Here is a 9,674-nt window from a genome sequence, read left to right as displayed (position 1 = left end):
CGTTATCGAGTCGTAAAAACTGGACTTTGCAATTCTGTCCGTATGTCTGTGTGTCTTTGTGTCTGTCTGTGTAAACACGACAACTTGAGTACCGTTACAGCTAGGTTGATGAAATTTCATATATAAGTATTTTATCAAAATCGTAGATCCGTATCAACTTTTGAGCGATTTCCGATAACCGGAAGTGGTACTTTTTCTACTTTGAATTTTTCAAAACCCTATAACTTGATTTTATATAAGAATACTAGCCGTCCCGGCCAGGCCCTGCTCTGGCTTCTGTGAAAAACCTTTCTGTTAAAGACCATTACCTGTGTGATTAGTAATCATCATAAACCCGGCATTTCATACCCAAACCACAACCAACCAAAACCAAAACAACAAAACGCAAACATAACGCTAACACAATTACAAATACAAACGAAAACAAAAACCTAACAACAAACCCAACCACAACCACAAACACCAATACAAACACACAAAAAAAAGCAAACGAAAACAAAAACCTAACAACAAACCCAACCACAACCACAAACACCAATACCAACCAATAACAACACACAAGCAAACGAAAACCAACCAAATCCAAACGCAAAACCAACCAAAAAACACAAATACAAACCCAAAGAAAAAAACACAAACAAAAACGAAAAAAGAAAGAACAAAAACGAACCAAATCAAACCGCAACCACTAACGCAAACCCAACGGAATTGCCTGTTTTAGCTTAATAAACGACTATAGTACCCCAACGTATTCATAGTCTTTTGCACTCACTTAAACGAACGCGCCTGTTTCAATTTAATGAACAATTTTAATACTCCAAGCTTATCCGTAAAATACCTACAACATTTGCACTTGATCAATCCCCGCTAATTATGTAATTATTTTTTCCCAACACCAAAACAAAGTAATAAAAAGTAAATTCTTTTCCACTAATGCAATGGTTTTATAAAGGGAATTGTGTTTTCCTAATTTATCAAAGGGAAGTAAGTGCTATAGGACTAAATAAAGACATAATTAGAATTTTTGTAAAAGGTGATATTTTTTAAAAACTTGTGTTTAATGAACATGCCGAAAATTATTACTTTCAGTTTGATAAATGAAAATTATTTCCCAAAACTTTCAATATTAATTTTTTAACTCATAAATTTAGACCATAATGACTTTAATTATCTAACACTTAAATCCATCGAAGTATGTCAACGACAACTTATCACATACAGAATTGAGCTTTATATATTAGATTCGAGAAAGTTTAGGGGAGATCACTCCCGGTTTATTATTATTTGTATCTAATGTACAGAGTTTCTTCCAGGCATCTCTTCCGGGGAGGGGGGGGGGGGCAAAGCCACCCCCCCCCCCCCGGAAAAATTTTTACCACCCCCGAACGAAATGAAATTTATATAATTTATATAGAAAATATATACTTTTAACAGTGTCCGCCCCCCCCCCCCCCGAACAAAGTCTACCGCCCCCCCCCCCCCCGAAAATTTCAAGTGCCCCCCCCCCCCGGAGAAAAAAGTCTGGAAGAAACACTGCTAATGTAACCAACAAACAAAGCATTTCAGTCAGTCTCTTTGTGGTTTTCATTCATTTTTATTCATTTATTAAAACAAAAAATACAATACAAATAAAAAAGTCGTGTTTTTTTTAAATTCATTTTTAATAAATTGTTAAAACAAAAATACAATACAAATTAAATCGTGTTTTCCTAATGTTTTGATCGTGTTTTCCTAATGTTTTGGTGTGTTTCGGTTATTATAATAAAATACGCTCAACTGGAGGTAAACAAGCAATGGAGAATAAAATACGCTAAAATGGAGTTTTACCGGATACTCTTTCAAAAGCATCACATGTATTCAAGGAAAATAAATGTTCATTGGATTCACAAAGATCATGAGTAAAATGTCCATGGTTTACAAACGTCCAAAAGACACTAGCGTTAGTTGACTTGGTAAATGTCGACTAAACCATCGACGACGTTGGAGAAGCCAGGGGCCATCAACCTGCCGTACAGCGTCCATTTCTTCTCACTGACCAGCCTCTTGGCCTCGTTTTCCCAAGCCCGTCCGTAGTCCAGGTTAAGCACTGTCGCACGGAACACGTTAATAATAAATCTGGGGAAATATACGTTTGGTCTACTGGTGGATGTTGACGCAAATACGTTTGGTCTAAAGCTAAACATTGTTGTGGGGGGAGAGGGGTGATGGGGTTAAAGATTGGTGTAGGCGTTGGCGATATGTATAGGTTAAATATTAACTAGCTAAGGTGACGCTAAGGTAATAATTTTAGTTTGGCACACATTGAGAAAAATATAAAAAATATAGCGGCAGTGATCTCCCCTAAAGAGTAACCAAAGTAATACTTCCGGTCACCGGAAATTCCTCAAACTTTGACAATAATACAGAGAATTTTTACATTTATGTGGAATTTCACAGTACTTAAAACAGTAATTTTGAAAAACGTAAAGTAGAATACATTTCAATTTCGGTTACCGGAAGTCGCTGAAAAGTTGATATAGAACTACAAATTTGATTTATATGCTTATATTCGAAATTTCATCAGCCTAACTGTAACGGTACTCAAGCAATCGCGTTCATAGACACGCACAAACACACATACACACACAAATACACACACATACAGACATACGAACAAAATTGCAAAACTATTTTTTCCGACTCACGGAGTTGCAAAAAGTTAAGATTTGTAAAAAAATTGGAATTTTTTTTTGCACGATTACAATACTTCCTCCATAAAACAAAACATTAGACATCTTTGTTTGAGTTTCTTCAATAAAATTATTAAACAGCTTTTGTAGTAGTTTTGATGGCTAAGTACCCGCCTTAGTGATGCCCTGATACTGCCCTAGGACCCGCGATTAATAATTCCGAAAATGCCCCTGGATATATTTATCCCTGGTACTTACTTCCGGCTTTAATTTTTCTCCCCCACCCCTTTCTGATAATTACCTCACCTTTGCTTGTTTACCTTGTTAATCGACCCCCTGGCTTGATGATCCCCCTCCCTACCATCCTATACTTACCCCCGGGCTTGACAGTTCTTCCCCACTCCCTCCCATCTGGTACTCACCCCCCGGGCTTGGTGATCCTGATGAACTCTGCCTGACAAGATGGTGGCAGATGGTTCTCACATACAGCACCGCTGATGGTCACAGCGTCGTACGTGTCTGTACAAGATTTGTAGTGAACGTTAGTACACATAACTTGAACATGAGTTATAGAGAAGTTATGTACCTATGTATGTGGTTTTACATCAAAATGTGTACAGACATTGTCACAATGAAATTAGTATCTTGTTTAAAGTCAAATTGGGTTACTCTTTTCAAGTGGAACATGTCACAGCTAAATCAAAACAGGACTGAATGTCAGTACTAGCCTAACTTTTCCCACGAGAAAGTTGTCACGATGACTAAAACATGAATGAATTTCAGCACTAGCTCACCATTTTCATAGGGACAGTCAGTGATAGTATTCCTTTTTATTTGTCAAAATTAAATCAAACATGACTGGCAGTACTATCTTACATTTTTGTTATCAATGAACTTACACTTTTTGAGAGGGAACTTGGTTGCTGGCTTACCGTAGTTTATGGGGAACTTAGTTGCTTACCATTTTTCACAGGGAACTTGTAGCCCTCGTCAACGATACTACAGATGAAGGACGAGTAGACGTTCTTCTCCCTGCAGATGTCCAGCATAGCCTGAGCACCGTCGTGTGCTACAATTTTCCTGAAGCCTCGCTTGTGTAGCTCTTCACCCACAAAACCTAAAGAAAAGGAATGGTGTAAGGATAAATTGATATAAAATGATTTCTTCTAATGCGACTGCGTTTATTTAACAGTGTACCATTATAGTGCATCTATTACGATAACTGAAACAGTTACTTTCTGTGTTTATTTTTTAGAACCGCTATTTTATTTTTGTGGGTTAAGTGACTTTTGCCGATTTGTAAATAAATATGATACACTTTAGAGGGTCGATTTAGGATTGCTTCTTGTGTTAACTGTATATGTAACCTGTATAATGTTAAAAATTTATCAAGCATTTAATTTGTTTATTAAATGTAAGATCCTGTAAAAAATAACTACAGAACTAAATAGTAAACTAATTTGTTTACTAATTTAATTTTATCGGGTCAACCGAGGTGTAGAGTTGAGAGGATGTAAGGGTGGGAAGATGGGGAGGGGGGGGGGGGTAAAAACACAAACAATCTTTTCTATGATCTTCTTCCACCACGACCTCGGAATTCTTTTTCAAAAACGTATCCCACGTATGAAAAATTAGTTAGTGTAATAACAGTGATTAGCAAATTTCATCTAAATCGGTCAAGTAATATGCTAATTATGCCATGTATACAACAATGCACAACATGTCACAATAGAGTAAAATATCAGTAACACCTCATTTATAACATGCAATTCTGGAATTCAATTTTCTAAGTATTAGAATGGGGCATTTTATTTGAAGAATAAACAATTCATAAGCGATCTAAAAAAAATAACTAAACTTTTAATAAGCGATCTAAAAAAAAATAACTAAACAATTGTTTTAAATTTTAAAATATTTTTATTTAATTGATGCAACTTTTGAAAATGTAAAGCAATAAAAAATGAAACCTCGTGTTTAAATTGTAGTAAAGAGGTGCGGAAAAAAAAACTGCAAAGCAATATTACATTCGTGTTTTTAGTTAGAAAATATTTTGGTCAAAACACATGTGTAGAAAAATGGCCACCGTATAGAAAGGGAACATACGCATATTAAAGACCGCTCAATGTATTCAACGCAAGAAATTCGAAGCTTGAGCGTTCAGCAATTTAATTACATAACTACGGGTTCAAACTAAACCTGGCCGTGACATGAGAGTGACGTACCTGTCCCAGCACCAACGTCCAACACCAAGGCATTGGCTCTGTCCTGGATGAGACCAGACAACAGGTCAGCACAGTAGAGTGGACCGCTGTAGTTGAGCCTTGAGGCCATCTTTTCGTAGAGCTTCACTTTCTCCGCGTCCTCGTATTCTGTTGGTTGATAGAAGTCGTTTGGTATACGATAGTGGTTGTTGCTGTATTAGACACGTCGTTTTATATACGATAGTGGTTGTTGCTGTATTAGACACGTCGTTTTATATACGATAGTGGTTGTTGCTGTATTAGCCACGTTGTTTTGTATACGATAGTGGTTGTTGCTGTATTAGATACGTCGTTTTATATACGATAGTGGTTGTTGCTGTATTAGACACGTCGTTTTATATACGATAGTGGTTGTTGCTGTATTAGACACGTCGTTTTATATACGATAGTGGTTGTTGCTGTATTAGACACGTTGTTTTATATACGATAGTGGTTGTTGCTGTATTAGACACGTCGTTTTATATACGATAGTGGTTGTTGCTCTATTAAGCATGTAGTTTTGTCAATAAGTAGGTGTGCTGTATTAGGTAATGTTTTAAATTCTTTGCTTCAAACATACAGTCGTTAATAATATTACACCAAAAGAGAAGGTACTCCCTTGTATGCATAAAATCATGGTGAAATATTTCAATGAACTATTTATTGGTAAATTTCACACACAAAAATAGATTTTTATTGTCGTCGAAGTACTAGATCGGGTTTACCACCAGCATCTAATGATAAAAGCACACCTGTATCTATTTATATCATTAGTAGCCCGATAGAGATACACAAACACTTCTAATGATTTCAAAACGAGCATATTATGTAATGATATAATCACCATTAAAAATTAAAATTAAAACACCTTGAAAATAATAATAGGATCACTAGCATCAAGTGATAGAAGCACCACCAACATTTAATGATAGCAACATAAGCACATCAAATGATAAAAGAATCAGCACATCTAATTAAAGAACCACTACATCTAATGATAGTAGCGTCGTCACATAAAGATAGAAGCATCGCCATCGCATAATGATAGAAACGCCATCATGTCTTACCTTGTATACACTGATTAATGCCCATGCCTGGCAATTGAAAGGCGTTGATAAAGTTGTCCGCCTCTTCCACCTCAGGAGTTCTTTCGACTTTCTTGTCCATGATCGTTAGATCACAATTATACAATTTGTACTTCAACTTGCTAACTAATTGCTCTCTTTCTTTTGTGCCTGACTATCAAAAACCAATATCTATTCCAAGAGTAAAACCACCCAACTCTAGAATAAAGTTTATCCTGAAATTAGTTTCATGTGAATATAACATAAATTAAGAATAAAGCAAGTATTTAGGAATTTTTTCAAAAGTAAACTCAGAATTTTATGTTCTACTATGATCAAGTGAGTTTTAGTGTGAATGAGTCTTTTTCGGCGTACTGGGGTTGTTAAGGGGAGTGGAAAGTTAACCTCCAAACGAAGCCTGCTTATAGAATTACCCCTCTGTCTAAGCAGAAAATGTAACTGTAAATTGACGTGCAAATCCGTTTTGTTGTAGTACTTGGTTATTTTGAAATAAAAGGAAATAATGGGGGCGTTTTTGGTCAGGTAGGAGAGGTCATCGCTGTTAGATCTAAAAGTTCTGAATCCCACCCCCTTGGTACATAAGGTTTTTTAGCTGAGAACAGCATCCCATCTTGTTGAGAAAATATCAGAATTTGCTTTGCTGACTATAATCTTGGGTGAACAAAGGCTGTGAAAGTTATCTAGAAAGTAAAGCAGCCTGAAGTCGAAATCAAAAGGGTCATAAGGCGCATAACAAGTTGACAAATAATAAGTACTAGATGAATGGCCCGTTGAGGGAGAAATACAATGGGCACTAGGTTGATAGTGTTGTTTTTTCTCTAAACCGAAAATAAAACAAAAACGCCACCTCAACCTGAAATTTAACAGGAGACGAACAAATGTCATTGAAAATGGATTTTTATCCAGAATCAGCATTTAACCATGATCTGGAAATTTAATGTGTAATAAATAATTTGTTTGTATATCTACATTCACTTCTATAATCAGACAATTAAATAAGGCGTTAATTTTGTTACTCTAATATCAATGACATCATAATTATTGTGTATCTTTTTCGGTATTCTATTCTAAATTATATTTATTATTCAACAGTCAATGATTCCATTCTATTGTGCGTATAGATGCTAAATGTAGACATTACCACAATACTTTATCTGGTAACCTTGATCTAAACGTAGTTACTGCACATTGATACTTAATATAGTCATAGTCATACACATACACCTTGCACCTAAACTAAAACGTGATAAAAGACGCATTGGCGCATCTCTACTGTGGGGAGGCCTCCTCAAACAAAATAGATTTTATATAGAATAAATCTATTGTTACCACTGCTTACTTCCCCCACCCCCCGGAGAAAAAAAGTCTGAAAGAAACACTGGTCGCATTTGTTAATCATACATTCTGATGGGCGACGCGACATCTGCTATCTAGATCCGTTTCCTACGTTTGGCCACTAAACCTCAATTATGCAGACAGTGTTTCTTTCAGATTTATTTATGGGGGGGGGGGGGGGGCATTTGAAATATTCGCGGGGGTTGACTAAATTCTCGGGAAGGGGGGAGCGGGTGTGGACTCTGTTAAAATTATATATTTTCCTATACTTTGTTATGGAGGGGGGGGGGGGGGTCGGTAGACGTTCTCCGGGGGGGGTGTACTTCGCCCCTCCTCGAAGTGATACCTGAAAAAAACTCTGTACGCAGACCACTTTTAAGATTAGACAAATAATTAGTCGGTTATTGTCTTCGTCATTATTATTGTGCTTGTTTTTGACATCGGATTTTGAATTCTATGTTTACTCTAGAATCAATGACGTCATTTTATTATGTGTAATTTTCCGGCTTTAAAACTTTTCATATTTCGTTTCGTTTGGACAAATTACTAGTAGTTCCTTTTGACGCCCCTGTGAAACTCTTTATTTTCCTTGTGTATCCTCTATAGCGTTCCGGACAGACATACAGACAGAATGGCGAAACTACTATTGTGATTGTGTCGTAGCAAATCCACTCCAATATTCAAATAAGAAATACTGCGCACCTTAACAGCTATGAAGTATGTTATTGAATAGTTAAGATTGTTGTTTATAATAATTTCATTGAACTCTATATATCAGACAGATTTCTAGGTAAAGGGTTATCCATAAATGACGTCACGCTTTTTGACGATTTTTACCTCCCCCCTCTTCTCCGGCACACATCGTCACAAAAAGCCAACCCCCCCCCCCTCCCCCCTAAAATGACGTCAAACCTCAGTCTACAACCACCCTCAAATTGGAAGTTGAATTTTTCTTAAAAAGTAAAAACTTCCCTTTTCAAACCTGACGGTCTATAGGGCAAGTGAAGTAGAGTTCACTTGTTTCTGTGACCTCGGCATATGAAGGGATAGTGTGTTCAGCACTATGCCTAGCCGCCTTTAACATGAGCTAGGTACCCATCAGAGTTGGATGGACTCAGGGACTGTCTACTGACTTGAACCCGGATTCAAACTCGAGACTGAATTTTTCTTTAAACATCAATATTTTTCCAAAATCTTGTCTGAACTCTGTCAAAATAGAGTATTTTAATCAATTCCTATTAAAAAAAAGCTTTATAAAACGCGATATAACGTCTAAAATTCATTGCTTTTTTTTAATGCAAAAGAGTGACGTCGCACATCCTGATCCCCCCTCCCCCTCATTACACACGGTCACAAAATTACGGACCCCCTCCCCCCTACGAGTGTGACGTCATTTATGAACGACCCCTAATGTAAAATTCAATTTGAAGATAGTTACAAAATACTTTATTCTAAAATATGATTATAGATAAGCTTGTGATAGGTCATTTAATCTTAATAAAGTTTTAAACTAATTGCAAATAGCTGGATCCAACCAAACTTTCAGTTCTCTTAAAAATAACATTGTGAGAACAGATTCTTCGAGATCTATATTGTAGCTTTTCGTTTTCATCTTCACTATAGAGGCATATGAAGTAAGAAAACAATTCACTTCTGGTAAATAAACACCATATAGATTCTAAACAATCAAACATTTCCACAGCTGCCACCTCTAGTTCTATAGATGTCAATTTTCTTATTGCTTTGTTGAATCTCGTCCTTAGTTTGTCTTATTTGAAATTGTCTATCCGCAAAAACGTATTAAGTTATATGATTTTAATTCCCCTTCAAATATTTATTGTTAAATTTTCAACGGGGTGAACGTTCTTTCTTGTTATTATCGTTCGGTGAATTTTCTGATTCTAAATTTAATCATATTTAAAGACTTTTGTTATAACAAATATTAAAAACTAGAAACATGCGAAATTTTTGTAAAAAATATTGAAATACATTTTCATTTTGAAAATAACATCCACATTTTGAAAAATAGCTGCATGATATTATTAATACGAAGATAAAACAACATACCTGAGCTTGCAATAGCGTATCAACATACACTCCCTACAATTTTATAATGGGTACATTAATAATGGACCCGTCTGTTTCATTAATTAAATCATACGCTAATCTCTAATGATTTTGGCGTCAAGTGAACACACAAGGCAGATTATCGAACGAGTGACAGCATTTCAGATGACTTTATCCTAAATTCTGGAAGTTAAAACAATCTAAAAAAAACATGTTTATGAGTGGTTTTCGTGGTGTCAGTAGCTATTTCTAAAATGGTGATCAATTAATACTCGTTG

At 35.9% G+C, this 9,674-nt stretch overlaps 1 protein-coding gene across 1 annotated transcript; it reads right to left on the bottom strand.

Annotated features, from left to right (window-relative positions):
* Positions 1-1,702: 1,702 nt before the first annotated feature.
* On the bottom strand, positions 1,703-9,429 carry LOC131928586 (demethylmenaquinone methyltransferase). Its single transcript, XM_059284653.1, has 6 exons — positions 9,397-9,429; positions 5,977-6,209; positions 4,892-5,038; positions 3,631-3,786; positions 3,092-3,188; positions 1,703-2,115 (listed from the first exon to the last, which is right to left on the bottom strand). The coding sequence occupies exons 2-6, from the start codon at positions 6,074-6,076 to the stop codon at positions 1,941-1,943; spliced, it is 675 nt and encodes a 224-aa protein (XP_059140636.1). The 5' UTR covers positions 6,077-6,209; positions 9,397-9,429; the 3' UTR covers positions 1,703-1,940.
* Positions 9,430-9,674: the final 245 nt, after the last annotated feature.

Source organism: Physella acuta, unplaced genomic scaffold, assembly GCF_028476545.2.
Source record: "Physella acuta isolate Inbredline_101_S28 unplaced genomic scaffold, ASM2847654v3 ptg001523l, whole genome shotgun sequence".
Lineage (NCBI taxonomy): Eukaryota > Metazoa > Mollusca > Gastropoda > Physidae > Physella > Physella acuta.
Note: the sequence above shows the minus strand (reverse complement) of the source record. Positions and strands in the feature narration are given on the sequence as shown.

Excerpts from the sequence above, each read along its gene's own strand:
- LOC131928586 (XM_059284653.1), bottom strand. The coding sequence starts at position 6,076 with ATGGACAAGAAAGTCGAAAGAACTCCTGAGGTGGAAGAGGCGGACAAC. Across the intron at positions 5,039-5,976 it reads CATTAATCAGTGTATACAAG|AATACGAGGACGCGGAGAAA; the intron begins GTAAGACATGAT and ends ATCAACCAACAG. Across the intron at positions 2,116-3,091 it reads AGGATCACCAAGCCCGGGGG|ATTTATTATTAACGTGTTCC; the intron begins GTGAGTACCAGA and ends ATATTTCCCCAG.